General features: G+C 39.7%; 1 protein-coding gene across 1 annotated transcript in view; it reads right to left on the reverse strand.

The window, feature by feature from the left end:
• Window positions 1–16,296, reverse strand: part of Dpysl3 (dihydropyrimidinase like 3) — a 104,949-nt gene extending 88,653 nt beyond the window's left edge. Inside the window, exon 1 of the mRNA XM_008825239.3 lies at window positions 15,728–16,296. Within this exon, the coding sequence (XP_008823461.1) occupies window positions 15,728–16,108 (381 nt within the window). The 5' untranslated portion in view covers window positions 16,109–16,296. The remainder of the gene's footprint in view (window positions 1–15,727) is intronic.
• Window positions 16,297–16,682: the final 386 nt, after the last annotated feature.

Raw genomic sequence — 16,682 nt, forward strand, 5'->3', positions numbered from 1 at the left:
TACTCCTACAAAAATCCCATATTGAAATCAATTTAATTTTTTTAATGGAGAAACTAAGACTCAGGCAAAAGGATTTGATTAAGCTAGGTACAGAGTAACAGAACCACATCACACTCTGTTCTCTGGCTGCCAGACACACAAGTATCCATTGCACCTGGCTGGGTGACTCTTAGTTAAGGGTAGCAGCTGTCTGCTGTTATATATAATGAGATACCCATCTGAGAGCAAGCAGTAGCAAACCTCTGAAATGAAGTCACCCACTTTGAATTGCCTAGCCAGACATGACAATAAACTCCTACCAGTCAAGGCAACATTGTGTCTAGAGTCAGAAAAGCTAGCATCACAGATACATATAATACCAGGTGATGAGCTGGCTGATCCATTCATTATTCTATTCAAATATTTATTGAAAACATGTATATGCCCCTGGCACTGTACTCTCTGGATGCAGCTTTAAAGATGATGCATTTTGAATAAGTTACTGGTATTTTCTTATTGATCCTTTATCAAAAGGATATGTTAAAGACTACTAAGCCAGCTGCGGGTTGGTGCAAGTTAGGGCTAAAGGCATTTCCCTGGAAGTTTCCCCTCCCAGGCTAGTAGGAAAGAGACTAGCAAGTATTTATACTACAGAATAATTGTTATTAAACAGAGAAACATTCAGGAACACACAGGGGTGATACTCACCCAGCTTTGAGACCATGGGAAAGAGGCCCAGAAAATACTCAAAATAAAGCTGTGATCTGGAGGAGAGGGAGGGAGAGTAGTTCAATTACCTCACCTGTAAAATGGGGATAAGAGCCCGTTCCCCTCAGGAGATACTGTGAAGGTGTGATGAGACATTCATGTGAAAGGTTGAAACAGACCCAGGTGGTATTGCACCTGGCTTTCTGTCTCTCTCTTCACAGGACCATTGACCTTAGGCCTGTCTCTCCTGTGGCTGATGAGTTATAAAATCAGCAACCCACAAAGGAAGAATCCTTTGTCTTTAGCTTCCTTAGCACCAGGGCCAGTAAGTTATCCATTCTAACATTGGCCTGGAGAACAGCCCACACTACTGGCCACCTCATTAGGAAAATTTCACCCTGCAGCAAAGACTGCACCAAACACAATTTTTCTCCTAAAGTGATTTCCTCCTCCACCATCTCCTCCCTCACCAAGTGATTTATGTCTCATTGAGAGCCTTTTTCCTTCATAACCCATCTGGCCTTCCTGCCTCAGCCTGCAGGGAGGGTGTAATCCTGTGTTTACAGCTTTGCAGACAGTTTCTATGGAAATTATGACAATATTACAGCTATTGTGGAGCCACATCACTGCTGTTTAAACAAGGAGACGGGAATTGAAAGAGGAAATTTGGAATTAAACATCAACATTGCCCTTAGAGACAATGACTAGCTTTCATGCTCTTGTTTCTATCAACAGTAACAAATAATAACAAGCTAATATTGTTTTGTATTAACAATATGAACGATGGTTATTTCTCAAGCCCTTTGTGTTGGCTACACAGTACAGATAGTATCAGGCTCCAGGCAAGTTCTCACTGGCGACATTCTGAACTGATAGCTGAGTAAAATTTTTGGGACGTGTTAAAAGAAGTGAGGCCTATAATTTGAATAACAGAATGTCTCAGTTCTCCACAGAATCACATAAGACCAGGTTACAACTGTACATGATTTGGTGTGGTTTGTTAGCTATTCTCTCAAATTATCAGAAGAAACTGGGAAAGGAACATATTTATTTAGGTTAGGAAAGTGGTTAGCATCCGTTAATAGCTCCAAAATGTTGAGATGATAAATAAACAAACCATAAAAATTTACCTGTTTATTGTTTCTCACTAGAATGTTTCCTTACTTTTCTGTGACTGACTTTTGTTTTCTACATCCTTATATTTTGCTGCAGCCCATGAAAAGTTTAATATCTTTCATCAAATATGCTTTGGCATTGATTCCTGTCTTTCATAAAAGAAACTGTACTGCTTTTTAATTTAATCTTATTGTATTCTGTTGTTTTAGTTTGTGTGTACATGTGTGATGTGTGTGCGTATTCGGGCACATCCCATCTTATTCCTTTGAGATGGAATCTCTCACTGATCCTTTAGCAAGGCAGTTAGCCAGCAAGTCCCAGAGAGTCTCGTTTCCATCTCTTGTCACAACAGGTGTGCGCAGCCATGACCAGATTTTACTTGGGTTCTGGGAATTTGAACGCAGGTCCTTAAGCTTGTGCAGCAACTGCTTTTACCCACTGAGCCATCTCTCAGCCCTATACTACTTTTAGTCAATTAAAAATGTAACTCAAGGCACAGTAGAGAATGTGGACACTGCAGAAGAAGAAAACATGGTACCCACTATCTCTCTGCTCAGCAATATACCACTGCTAAGATTTTCCATTTAGTTTTTTTGACATGGCTGAGTTTGAGTTTAGGGGTGTAGATTGAATTTCCAGCTTTGGGAAGTTTCGGTTTTTCCACTGAAGGAGCTGGCAATGCCTTCCTTCAGAAGACCGGGAGGAGCACGAGGAGGAACACTTTTTCCCTTCATCATTCTTCGGCATCGTCACCTTGCACAGCTGTGTCGTCTTTTGTCATGTAAGCATGTCATACTTTATACTATTTCATCACTGACTATTTCAGTTATTTTGTGTATTTACTATCAAAATATATATATAAGGTGACTTCTTAACAATAATCTCCAGCTCTTCTCTTTGCTTCTTGTCCATTATTTAGTGCAGGGATCTGATTGAGTTAATTTATATCAAATGTTCTCAGTATATCTGAATTGAGTGGACACTGAGGAAAGGCAGCCAGGAGCAAGTGGCATCCTCCCATGCAGAGCTAAGTGGGGCCTGTAAAGGCCGCTGATTGTAGGTCCATCCTCTATAATTATTTTCCACTAATTGTGTAACTTGATATTCACAAAAATATGTCTCCATTGTGACTACAATTAAATAAATTGTGAATACAATTAAATTAATAAATGTAAAGCTTCTAAAAAGTGACTCACACATCACTATTCACAATGAATAAAATGTGGAAAGAACCCACTATCCCCCAGTGGATAAACACACTCTGATACATCCATATGGTAGAATATTATCCATCCATTAAAACAAAGTACTGATATATCTGAAAACTTTGATTAATCATGAAAGCATTACATTAAATGAAAAGAAAGCAAGCCCATAACACTACATATTGTACGCCTAACTCATATGAAATACCCAGAATAAATAAAGTCATAGCAAGAGAAAACAGGTTGTTAGAGACTGGAGGGAGGAAGAGAACAGAGAGTAGCCATTTAATGGCCCCTCAGTCTTCTTTTGGGGTGATAAAAAACTTCTGGACTAATTAGTCACTATGACTGTACACTATTATGAATGTACCACATATCATTGCATTGGTTGATAAGGTAAATTGTATGGTATATATTTTACCACAAATAAAACATAGTACTTCTCATAAAATAAACACCCAATTTTTATTTTTCAATACTTATTCCCTTCTCAAGACCTCATTTTATCTACTTATAAAGTGAAAGAGTAATCGAACAAATTTTAAAATTGAACTTTGAACCTGCTTCTACTTGAGAACCCACAGTCTAGTTGGACGAATCTGCCTCAGGATGAAGAAATCTTTCCATGGTTATCAATCTTCTGCCTTCTCCATCCTTTGACCTGAAGGAGACTTAGTACCCTTCTGAGCCCTCATATTTGAAACTGCCTTTCCTTTTTCACAAATCTCTTCAAGCACCCAACAGATCCATGACTCACCTAAATGGGCATACTGTAGATGCTCAGTAAAAGCTGATGGCCCCATGAATGAATGAAAGAATGAATAAAGAGCACTGACTTCCACAAATGTCACTAGCACCAGCTCAGTTTCTGGTCTAGGACAAGTTTACTGAACAGTGAACATACATCTTCCAAAAGGTAAGTGATTCACTCTCTCAAGGATATCCTTTCCCAACAAACCCTGAATACTATTTCAGCTCCCCAAACTCCACATATTTACTCAGTTGATATGTCTTAGTCATGAGTGAACTGACCCTTCTCTCCATTCACTTAATTACAGTGTTCACAACCCCAGAAGGATTTCTCTGCACCACTATTAACCTCTTCTCTTTGCAGTCACAGCTATTTATAGCCTTCCCACCTCTCCTTTTTCTAACACACTGGCAGAACTCTATTTTCAGCCCCTCCTTCTTCCTAATCATACAACATCCTTTATTTGTTTCTTTCCCTCTGTAATTTACAGGCTGTCCTCTTCAATCGCCCCCTTTCTCCTGTCTTTGTGCTTCTTGCTGCACTTCATAAATTCACATTCTTTAAATACCTGGCATTGTTCTCATTTTCAATTTCAGATATGGATTTATTTTTCAATTTCCTCCTCAAATCTCAGGCATTCTGAAAGGGGAACAACTGTTTTAAGTCGTTCACATTTTCTTGCTTAGTTCCCATGCTTGGCTCAGACTTCTGAATCTTTCCATTGAAAATTGCTAGGGTTTGCTTTGCCTGTCACGCATGCACACACACATGCACCCCCCCACACACACCTATAACTTTTTTCTTATAGTCAAGAGAAATACAAAAGTTTGGCAAGCTGCCTGTAGTCCAACAACCCATTTCTGTGAATAAAGTATCATTGGTATACAGCTATATACATTCACTGAGTTTTTGTGTGTGGAAGTTTTTGCTATACACAGTTGAATAGTTGGAAAGATCATGCTATAGCTTGCAAAGGCTTAAAGCTCACAGCCATTTTTTTCTACATAAATGAGAAATCTCATCATTTATTTACATAATCTCAGCTAATGGCATGTATTGTCAGATACACAGCCATCATTTAAACCCTTCACACCCATTTCAAATTCCCCACTCCCATTCTTTGCCTTGAATTCTCACTGAAAAGCTCATTAAGTGCATCACAGATTGACTTCAGAATTCTCCCTTGGGTAGTGTGTAGAGGAAAACTATATCCTAACAAAATTATGAGATATCATCATTCATCAATTGTATTTTCTTTCTTAGTCAATATCCATTTATCACACAACTTTCCTATTGCATTGGTTTTATTTATTGCAATCTAAGTGGCTGGATATGGGAATATTACCCAGAGGAAAAGAGCCCCTCTCCACCTCTCTTCTAACCTAGAATAAGCATGATATCTTTAATCATTAGATATAATTTACTTATTGGAAATAAACCAAATCATGATCTAGAATAACAGTATGTGGGTCTCCGAGCCATACTGACAAGAATTGAGCCCTATTGCTGGCACCATCCTTTGGATATCATCCACCCTCAATGAATGCTTTTCAATCAGAGTAACACACCAGAAAGTCACAGAAACCAATAAAATTGATCACTAGGCATTTGGGACATATCATGACACCTGTGAGCATTCCCTCTTCACTCTAGTTCTTGACCTCGCTCTTGGATCTTACAGATGCTGATATTTTCTTTTTTCTCCTACAGATATTTTGTTCTCCTTATGGACTTGACCAAATTCTGTTTCCATATTCTGATCTCAGTTTTCACTGATAACTATATCATTTTCAATATTCATCATAGTTAAACCAGTGTCAGGTGCTGGCTTCCATTCAACTCTGATGCATATCTGACTCTATACCAGAGAAATATAGTGGCATGTAGAAACCCACAGATCCATGAGATCATTGTAGATCTCATGGATATTGAAAGACTAATAAACAAGTACTACAAACAACAATGTTGATAGAAAAGACAAAATGGGTCAATTCCTTGAAAAGTAAAGTTTGCCAAAACTGACATCAGAAGAAATGAAAAATCTGAGTTAGGTAGGCCTATACTAGTCAACAAATTGAGTTAATAATTCACAATCCCAGTCCCAAATCACTAAGACTAAATTGGTTCATTGAATTTTACTAAACATTTGAGGAAGAAATTAAACCAATTAGCCACAGTCTTTTTTAAAGATGGAAGCATAGAATACTTTCTAACTCATTCTTTGAGACCAGAATTACTGTAATACTAAAGTCAGATGCAGACATCACAAAAAGCAAACTACACACTAATATTTCTCATGGACATAACTGAAAAAAATCCTTAGCAAATTATTTTTAAATCAAACCTAATAACATATATAGTAATCATATACCACATATCAAATATGCAAAGTTTGTTCAACATTTGAACATGAGTTTGTGTAATATGTAATTTCAACAGGCTAAATAAGAAAAAAATATAATTATATTTATAGATACACGAAAAGCACTTGACAAAAATCTAAAATTGAGCAAATTATACTAGAGGAAAGCATCCTAAACTCGACAAAGACTTGCACACAAAAAACCTTCAGTTAATATCTTACTTGATGACAAGAAACTCAAAATGTTCCTACTAAGATCAGGAACAAGGCAAAACACACCCTCTCACCAGGGCTCTTAAATATAGTGTAAGCCCTAACTAATGCAATTAGACAAGGAAAGGAAATGAAAGACACACACATTCGGAATAAAGAGATAAGCCATCTTTGTTCACAAATAACATCATCATTAATGTAAAAAATAAAGAATATTATTCAACAAAGAAATTATCCTCAAAAAATCTTCCTAGAACTAGTGATCATAGAAAGAATATAGAATACAAGATTTATATTCAAAGTCAATTGCTTTCCTACATAGCATTAAACAGCTGGATTTAAAATTTTAAAAATCATTATTTACAATAACATACCCAAATAAAACATTATTATATAACTGAACAAAATATGTATATTAACCTACATAAGGAAGACTGATGGACAACCTCAAGTAAAAACTAAATTAAATGACAAATAGCCCATGCTCATTACTATAGCGACTCATATTCTCAAATTTTCAGTTCATTCTAATCTCAGAAAACAATTTTTTAAACATTGTCAAAATAACCATAAAGTTTATGTGGAAATGTAAAAGACCCAGAATAACCAACACAAGGTTGAAGGATAAGAATAAAGACAAGGGACTGACACTACCCAACTTCAAACCTTATTACGAAGCTACAGTTACCAAGACAGTGTGGTATTGACAAAAGAACAGATGCATTGATCAGTGGAACTCAATGAATAACGCAGAAATAGACTGACAGATAGTCAACTGATTTTTGCAAAGAAGTACAGTCAATATAATGGGGCAAAGTATCTTTTCAACAAATGGTTCTAAAACAACCCATGAGAAAAAAGAAACCATGTACACAGCTTTCATGCCATTCACAGAAATTATTTCAAACAGAACATAGACATAAATGAAAAATGAAAAATTCTAAAACTCCAAAAAGATAACACAAGAGAAAACATAAAGGACCTTGTATATGGAGATAACATTTTATTAACAGCACCAAAGTTGCAGTCCATGAAATAACTAATTAAAAAGCTACGCTTCATTAAAATTTAAAACTTGGTTTGGGGGTTGGAGAGATGGCCCGGTGGTTAAGAGCACTGACTGCTCTTGCAGAGGACCCGGGTTCGATTCCCAGCACCCACATGGCAGCTACAAACTGCCCTTAACTCCAGTTCCAGGGGGAATCTGAAGCCCTTTCTGACCTCCACAGCATTGCACGACACGGGTGCACTCACATACATGCAGGTAATATACTCGTACCCATAAAATAAAAATAATAAATAAAATATTTTTAAAAACTTGGTTTTATGGTTGATAATATCAAGACAATGTAGAGAAAAGCCACAGTGGGAAAGACTACAAACAACACATCGATAAAGAACTGATAAACTATGCAAACAATTCTTAGAGCCCAACAACAAGAACACAAGCAACATGATTAACACACTGCCCCCAAACCGTAACAGACACCTTTCTAAAGAAGACATACAGATGCAGGTCAGCATATGAAAGCATGTTTTATTTCATTCAAAAGTCATTGGAGAACTGCAAGCTCAAGCAACAATGAGATACTAGTACACCTGTTAGGATGTTCAAAACCCATTTGAAGACTGACAACATCAAAAGCTGCTGAAGATGAGTAACAGGAAATCTTATCCACTGCTGGTTAGAATTCAAATGCACAGCCTGACATCTTCTTAAAAACCTAAGTATAATTTTACCAAATTATTCATCAGTTATGCTCCTTAGTATCCACTCAAATGAACTGAAAATGTATGCATTCACAAAATTTGTGCATGGGCATATAAAGCAGCTTTTTTCATAATTTTCAAAAATTGGAAGCACCCTGATATCTTCCAGTAACTGAAGTAAATAAATAATCTATGATCTATCCAGACAATGAAATATTAATACCAAAAAGAAATAGATTATCTAGTCATAGAGAAACATGGAGGAAAATAACATGTACAAAACTAAGAGAATAAAGTCAATACAGAAAGGATAAATACGTATTATCCTAGCCACAGTCAACTGTCTGTATCCTATTGATTCCCCATCAATGGATATTCAGGGTAGACATAAGGTACTAGAATATCTATCAACTTTGGTATCTGGAGGTGGTCCTAGAACCAACTTTCCAGGGGTTCTTGGGATGACTTGCACCTGAAAATTACAGAAAAGGCACGACTAAACAGCAAAATGATTAATGGTTATAAGAGGTCACAGGGAAGGAAGACAGATGGTAATAAATTTGCAAAAAAATAAGATTTGGGGGCAGTGAAACTATACTGTAAGATACTAGAATGTTAAAGATATATCACTGTACATTTGTGTAAATCCATAGAATGTACAACACCAAAAGTAAATCCTACTGTGAACTATGGCCCTTGAAGTTACAATGATGTGCCAGTATATGCTTCTCCATCGTGGAGAGTGTAACATTCTCCTGAGGGGTACTGCTAGAAGAATGCTGTGTGTGTATGGGGACAGGAGCACATAGGAACTCTATCAAATAAACGTTTCCCTTTCTGGTCTTTTGTTCACAGTGTTTTGTCACAGCAACAGAAAAGTGACTAAGACAATGAGCAAAGAACAAATGAGGAAGGGTGGTGTGGGATTCTCCATTGAACTTTCGGAGTTCTTGTAAGCCACATGCCTTTATCCCAGATCCACAAGTGTAATTGTTAATATAATGTGAGAACACTGAGCATGAACCACAGCCTCTACCATGGTCTCCTCAAGTGTTTCAGCTTCACCATTTTGAACTTCTCTCTGAGAAACTGATCAAGAAAAGTCATACATCACTGAAGAACTCGAGAACAAGGAGGTCATTAGTGACCATCTGAGAAATACTTGCTGCATGCCTTTGGTTTTTGCTTTCAATCACTCACTAATTCACTGAACAAAAACAAGCCACTGGGGTAAAAGGAAAAAAAGAACAGGAATTATATTTATATCTTTTATAATAACTCTCTCTCTCTCTCTCTCTCTCTCTCTCTCTCTCTCTCTCTGGTATATATGCTGAGGGAGAGGGGAGAGAGTGGAGGCCAGAGGCCAACTTGGGAATAGCTTCTTCAATCACTTTCTGCCTTATTTTTGTGAGACAGAGTTTCTTACTGAACTTGGAGCTGTTGTGAATAGACTGGCTGGCCAGGGAGCCCCAAGGATTCCTCTATGCCCCAGTGCTGGAGTTACAGACACATGATTCCAGGCCTGGATTTTATATGAATATTGGGGATTCAAATTCAAGTTCTTATGTTTGCACTGCTAGCACTTTACCCACTGACTCGTCGCCCTTGCATATGACATCTCTTCTTTTATTGTTTATATTGTTCCTTGCATTTTAGAATGCTCATAAGATATAAATACATATTGGGCATGGTGGCATGCCTTTAATCTCAGCACTCAAGAGGCAGAGGCAGGTGGATCTCTGTGAGATGGAGAACAGCCTAGTCTACACAGTGAGTTTCAGGCCAGCTGGGGATAGAGGGAGACCCTGTCTCAAAAGAGAAAAAACACATACTCTCTCTCTCTCTCTCTCTCTCTCTCTCTCTCTCACACACACACACACACACCCCACACACAAAGATATAAATACAATATTTTAATGTAATGTTTGCATATATTTGTAAATATAAATATATGCACATACATGTACACATCCATAAAATATTAAGCATGTTTAAAATATTTTATATAGTCTTTCAGAGTCAAAAACATTCATGGTGTGGGGGTATGGTGGTGCATGTCTTTAATCCTTGCACTTGGGATGCAGAGGCCGGTGAATCTCTACGAGATCAAAGATAGCTTGGTTTACATCGTGAGTTCCAGGCCAGCTGGGGCTATAGAGAGATCCTGTCTCAACAAAACCAAACAAAATTTCATGGACCATTATGATTGTAACCGTCTGGATGAACCCCCTCATTTTAGGAAAGAGGAAATCTTAGCTCAGAGAGACGGGAGGAAAGTTGCCCAAGCTATGCTGCGGCAGGGTGAATCGTTGGGGCTGGAAGCTAATACTTTTTCTAGTTTTTTTTTTTTCCTCCCTCTCTTTTTAAATTTGTTTTCTCTATTTTTTCTTATTGATCTCTGATGAAGTTGAATTTTTTAAATGTATAAGTTCATGTAAAAGACAGAGACGTATTTTAACATCACACTTACCTAGAAGCTTAATTTAGAAAGCGTTAATACACCAAACAGATCTGTCTTTTCCAGAATATGGAAGGCGCAGCTTGTACTGCCTCTGTCAGTTTCCTATTCCTAGCAAGCTTTATCCACATCTCACAGGAACATTACTACAGAGATAATGCCCAGCAGAAATAAATCACAAAGGGTATTAGCAGGAATCACTGACAGAAATCATCACAGACAGCACTCTGGCCCTTTTAAACATTACAAGAGCAGTCAGCAAAACACTGTCTCCAGGGACTATTACTCTGTGGGAACTCTGCCAATCGAAGCATTACTTAGAAGACATGGTTTTTTGCTTAATGTTCCTCAAATGCCTACTGTCAAACTTAACCAAAGTTCTAAAAGTTTTCAAACACTTCTACTTGGTACAGAAACACTCGAGAGCAGCCTGTGTACCAAGTAAGCAGGATCTTTTCCACCCAGCCAACATCACTTTTTTCTTTTCCAGAGCACCCTCGTAAAATTCATTTACACTCCTGAGCTTGAATTCTGATGGTTAGAGGCCTTTTTAAACCTAGAATTCTATTCCAGCAGTCGTCCATTTTGCAGGGAAAGAAAGAGATTACAAGTTTTGAACACTTGAAGGCCAGGACAAAAAAAGCTAAGGGCCACACACCTTATTTCTTCAAATTCTCTCTCTTCTATCCCAGAGCCTCTGATGACTTCATAATTGAAACACGTTTCACAGAAGACTGCCACACAGGAAGCATGGCACTAGAAATGAGCCAAGATCCCTGGTACTGGGTTAGCAACAAACTCATGTCATCATAACGCCATTACTTTGTTATATTGGATGACAAAGTCTTTGCAGCATCATTTACTCCTGGCAGGCCATGTATCTTAATTCTTTTCTTGGTAATTTATTTTTGCTGCCTGGAAAATTCTGCTTGCATGGAAAAGCATCTTAAAAATAATAAAGTTTTACTTTTTACTTAAAATAATTTTTCCTATGCATTTGATGTCAATAATAAGTCAAAATTTGTGTGAGCCACTCTTGGAGGACTTTGTCAGAATGGGTATCCATCATGAGAAAAAATTAAACATACTATATAAGGTAAGCATTTATATATAGGTCTGATATCACAAAATTAGCTCATAGTAATGGCTGAAACCAGGAATTGGGCATTTGGTATACAACTTAGAAATATTTTACATTTCTATTCTTCCAATCACTTTTGTTAATCTATTTTTAATTTATTAAATTAGCTCATTTCCTCATTTTCTTTAGATGAAGTGATAATTAGTATGCCAAAGTGTACTTTGATATTTTTTTAACCAAGACATTTTTTCAATAATCTCTCTTAATAGGCTTCGATGAACTTGAGAGAATAAGGATTCTGCTGCATCTGTTCTCACAGGCTGAGCAACTGGTCCCAAAGCTTCTTTGAGTAATGGACTAATGGCAGGACAGCAGAAGGTTTCTAGTGGTGTTGGTAGAAGATCTGTCCTTGTCTTGCATTATATTAACGTGTCTGGAGCTGGCACAATGGTCAGACTGGTTGAAATTAAAATAATAAAGCCTGACACCCATCTGCAAAGAGCATGGAATCAGAAAACTCAGAGTCTGAATCCTTCTCTGTACTTACTATCTATGTGTTTTGGGACTATTTCACATCTGAGCTTCTGTTTCCTTATATGCACGATAGCTTTTCAGGAAAAAATAAATATATACATTATATCAGCCAGTGCCCCAAAATTGGTTCTTTTTAACAAGTTTGTAGACAGTCCAAAGCTAGTGATAGTCATGCTGCATCATAGAATATGAGTTCAAAGTACTGATTTATTAGAAAAAGGAGCCAAGATAGAGAGGGATGTAGAGGGAAGAAAACGAAGTCTTACAGTTCTTTTTTTAATTTTGATTTTGTTTTATTTATATCAAAATGGGTGGGTCATTCCAGCTTCATAGCTTATGTGAAAGGTTTCTGAAAGCTTGAGTGACAGGGAGCTTATTATGGAGACAATACGACATAGATACTTAATCATTAACTATAATATTGTACAACACAAGCATTTGCTGTATGTAAATCCAGAAAATTAAGCAGCCTAATACACTTTGTCATGGCCACATTCAATCTGGGACATCATGCTCAGTTCAGGAGCCAAGGCACTGCATTTTCAGCAGAATATTTACAAACACAACATAATGTGAGAAAGAAATCAGAACAGTGAAATGCTCATACCAGGGGAAAGATGAGGATGTTAATGGTAATGAGACTAATAAGAGAAATTTATGGTGGCTTATGTGCCAGCACTCAGTAGGCAGAGGCAGAAAGAGCACCACATCTTTTGGGAATATCTTGGACTACATTGTGAATTCTTGGCTAGCCTGGGTTATAGAATGAGGTCCTGGAGAAAGACAGAGGTACAGAGACAGAGACATAGAAACAGAGAGATATACAGAGTGAGAGAGACAGAGAAAAGCAGAGAGAGAGAAATCAAACATATAAAGAACAATAAAAGTTGAATAATAATGTAATCACATTATATAGTAAGTACTTGTTATGCACAAGATAGTCACTGATATCAGCATTTCTCAGATGACAAAACCAAGGCACAAGAAGGCTAGTCACAGGCTTAAAGCATTTTAGTGGTAAGGGGATGAGGCCAGCTTTTCCTCCAGTAGTCTATCCCTAGTCCCTAGTTCTGAGATGGATACTAGAGCTATTTACAAACTATTTCTGGTCTTATAGGATCATGGTAAGCATATATTCTCCAAATTCCTCTGAAGTTGTGTATTTGCTTTACCCAAATGAAAGGTGAGCTTTCATGACATTCTTCTCTTGAGCAAGAGTGTTTAAGTGTCTGTATACAACTTGTCATAGACTCCTCCCACTTCAGATATGCAGAGATGGTCTGTGACCCGCAATGATGAACAGTTTCCCATGTGGACAACTAACAGGAGCGAGAAATAGCATTATTGTTTTGTCAAGCCACTAAAACTTAGGACAGGACTTATAACTTTCATTACCTAACTTTTTTTCAGAGAGATATGAGAACTCACACACTTAAAGTCTTTAAAATATCTCTGAATAAAAATCCTTTATTCTTCTAAGGTCAGAACTAGGAATGAGCTACAGTGACTATAGGTAGGCAGATTGGTTAATTCTCTAAGCCCAATTGTCCAAAAGTTGTTTTATGAGGTAGTGAGCTCCTCAGTGATGACACCAGCATTTAAGCCAATTGTATGTATCATTTTGCATCTATGTAGCACAAGAGATGTCTTAAATAAGGAACTTTAATATACCAAGTATTTCTTGAGCACCTCCAATGTGCCAGGCAGCCCAAACACAAAGATAAATCCAAACACACAGTCTCTACCTTCAAGGAAAGAACCATCAAGTTTGGAACTAGATAACTACTGAGGATTTGGTTTTTGTTTGTTTTTTGTGTTTTTTTAACAGTGTGATTAGACCAAATTAGAGATAATAATATGGCTGAATGAAATAGAGAGCAAGCCTGAACTTACAAATCACTGTGCAGCACTAGAAATCCTGCTCATGCTTAGGTCATAGTATTTTTTGTTTGTTTGTTTTAATTAGGAGCCAAAAGTATAGGGTTTGCAAACAGGAGCAAAATGGGAGAATTGTTGGGTTGGAAGGAAGAACATTTTTGCTTTCTCTAGTTACGATGCTTCAGTCTTGCAAACCAAGCATATTCTCTGGCTTACATCAGGGGTGTTCCAGCACAGGGAACACACTGACTCACAATTGTTACTGACCTTTTCCATCACTTCTCCTACCCCTTCCTGCCAGGAAAGGCACATTTCAAGACTGATCAAGTTAGACATGCAGAGAAGCAATTACCTTTCTATATAGGGCTATTCTTCAGTGGAGAATTCAGCCAAAGCCTTTCCAAACTACCAGAAATTTTCCCTAAAAGGCCATGGGGGCGGCGGCTGGGCCTTGAGGAGCCTCATATTCAAAGGAGGATGTGAAAATCCCCAAGTGGATGAGTAACTCTGAGGGATATGGACCTGTTTCACACATGGCCCCTCTACACAACGCTCACTTCAGTTCTTGCTTTCCCTTCTTGGTACCAAGACTTAAAAGTTTGTTTTTTCAAAACTATCAAAAATCAAACTGAGGAAAGATAAGCTCGTCTTTTCACTACCTCATTGCATTTTAATGGAAAAACAGCTAAGACCAGGATAAGCATTAACTGTAATCGTTGTGAGGCAGACATTCCATTTCAGGATATTATTCATGATGGTATTGTATTATTGTGGAATAATATATGTGGATGAATTCTGCAGCCACTACCTAGACTAGGGTGTGGAGATCTCATTACTATTGTTCCCCAACTCAAAACCCCAGATTTGAACTTTAAATCCTCCAGCTCTGCATGGGCCCTGAATTTTCTGAGCTATGGCTCTGATTTTCTATGGAATAAACACAATAAATCATCAGGGTAAGCTCAGACAGTTCAGTATGGCATGAGTTTCTCTAAAACACACACAGAAGAAATTAGCTTTGACACATGTAAGAACAGCAGGGGACCCTAGTTTAATATGCACCCTTAATACTTCGTCTATTTTCAAATACACAATATTTTTGCAGCGACAGCTGGAGCCCTTGAGACCCGTTCTTGTGCCAAACTATGTACACAAATACATTCTTTATAAACACATGTGAAACGTCATATTAAGAAAGAAGCGAGGCACGGAGGTTCGGGTGTTTAGTGACTCAACACCCAAAAGTTTCAGGGACAGATTAAGAGGAGACCGCCCATCCCGGACTTTCATCCAAGCGCTATGGAGATGACCCCATTTCCTAATATCAATCTGCCCTCTGCCCTGGTGACCTGGGTTGAGATTTAATCGGGGGCCAAGAGGGGCCAAGACAATTGTGTGGTTGGTTCCTCAGGGGGAGAGAACGTCTGGGAATTACTAAACCTTCCCAGGCTATTGGGATTGACACACCCACCCAGAAAGCAGGGCCCAGGGCCTCAGCAGGGAGGATGGAGCAGGGACCCGGGCCTGGGACCCTTAACACTGAGCACACGAAAATGTTACAATCCAGGACAAGTGAGAATGCCGGCCAGGGGAGGATGCACTATTCCTCCTCCTCCACTCAGTCCTATCTTCCCTTGGAAAGTGTGAGCAAGAAAGTTGTGCCCAGGCCACGGTGACCAGGGCAAGGAGGCGCGAGGACAAGGAGAGGAGAAGAGAGTTCGGGGTCCCTTACCTTGTCCTTGGGACCGAGGTTTTGTAACACCTCCTTGCCCGTGGCGCTCCGGATCTCCACCCCGGCTGGCGCGGGCGAGGCGGGCGCGGGCTCCCTGCTGTCGTCCCGGCCCTGGCCCCTCCGCGGCGTGTCCTCTTCGACCCCCGGCCGGCTGCTCCCGCCGCGGCCGCCGCCCTGGCTGCTACGGGGAGTCTTGGCTCCCCGCTGCCCCACGCTCAGGGCATCGAAATCCAAAGTCTTGCTCTCGAAGGCGCCCTCCACGTTGCAGAACATGCCGCCGTACTTCTGCCGCGGGACCTGGTCGGTGGTACCCGGCCTGGCCAGGTACACGGGCAGATCGTCCTCGTGGGAGCTGTCCCAGCCCCTTCGGCCCGAAGCCATGGTTCAAGCGCGAGCGCGGCCGGCTGGGCTTTCTTCCCCAGAGGCAGAAAGGGCAGCCGCCGGCAGCGTGAGCCGAGCCACAGTGACGGGTGGGAGGAGGCGCCTGAGCCTTCGCGCCAGAGGCGGCAGTGCTGCTCCGATTCCTGCTGTCCCCCGCCAGCCAGCCAGCCACCAGCCAGCCAGCGCGCCGCCTGGCCTCTGTTCCCGGGACCTCCTGCCCGCCCTCCCCAGACCCCGCCAACGTACCTCCCAAAAGCCCATTTCTAATGCACCCTACGGCCTGACGCAACCTGGGTGCCACTCACAGGTCCAGGTCCAAACTTAGCGCGCGCGCGCACGCACACACACACACACACACACACACACACACACACACACGAGCTTTCTCCCATTTTTAACACTTCTCACATCCTCCAGAGTTCCTCTCACCCTTGTGACCTTTTCATTGAAGAGAGAGAGAGAGAGAGAGAGAGAGAGAGAGAGAGAGAGATGCACACACAGACACACAGACACACGCACACACTGTGCTCTCACAACCTCTCAGAACTTGATTCAGACAGATACAATACAGGTG

The sequence above is a fragment of the Nannospalax galili genome, unplaced genomic scaffold, assembly GCF_000622305.1.
Source record: "Nannospalax galili isolate Female #2095 unplaced genomic scaffold, S.galili_v1.0 scaffold128, whole genome shotgun sequence".
NCBI classification, from domain to species: domain Eukaryota; kingdom Metazoa; phylum Chordata; class Mammalia; order Rodentia; family Spalacidae; genus Nannospalax; species Nannospalax galili.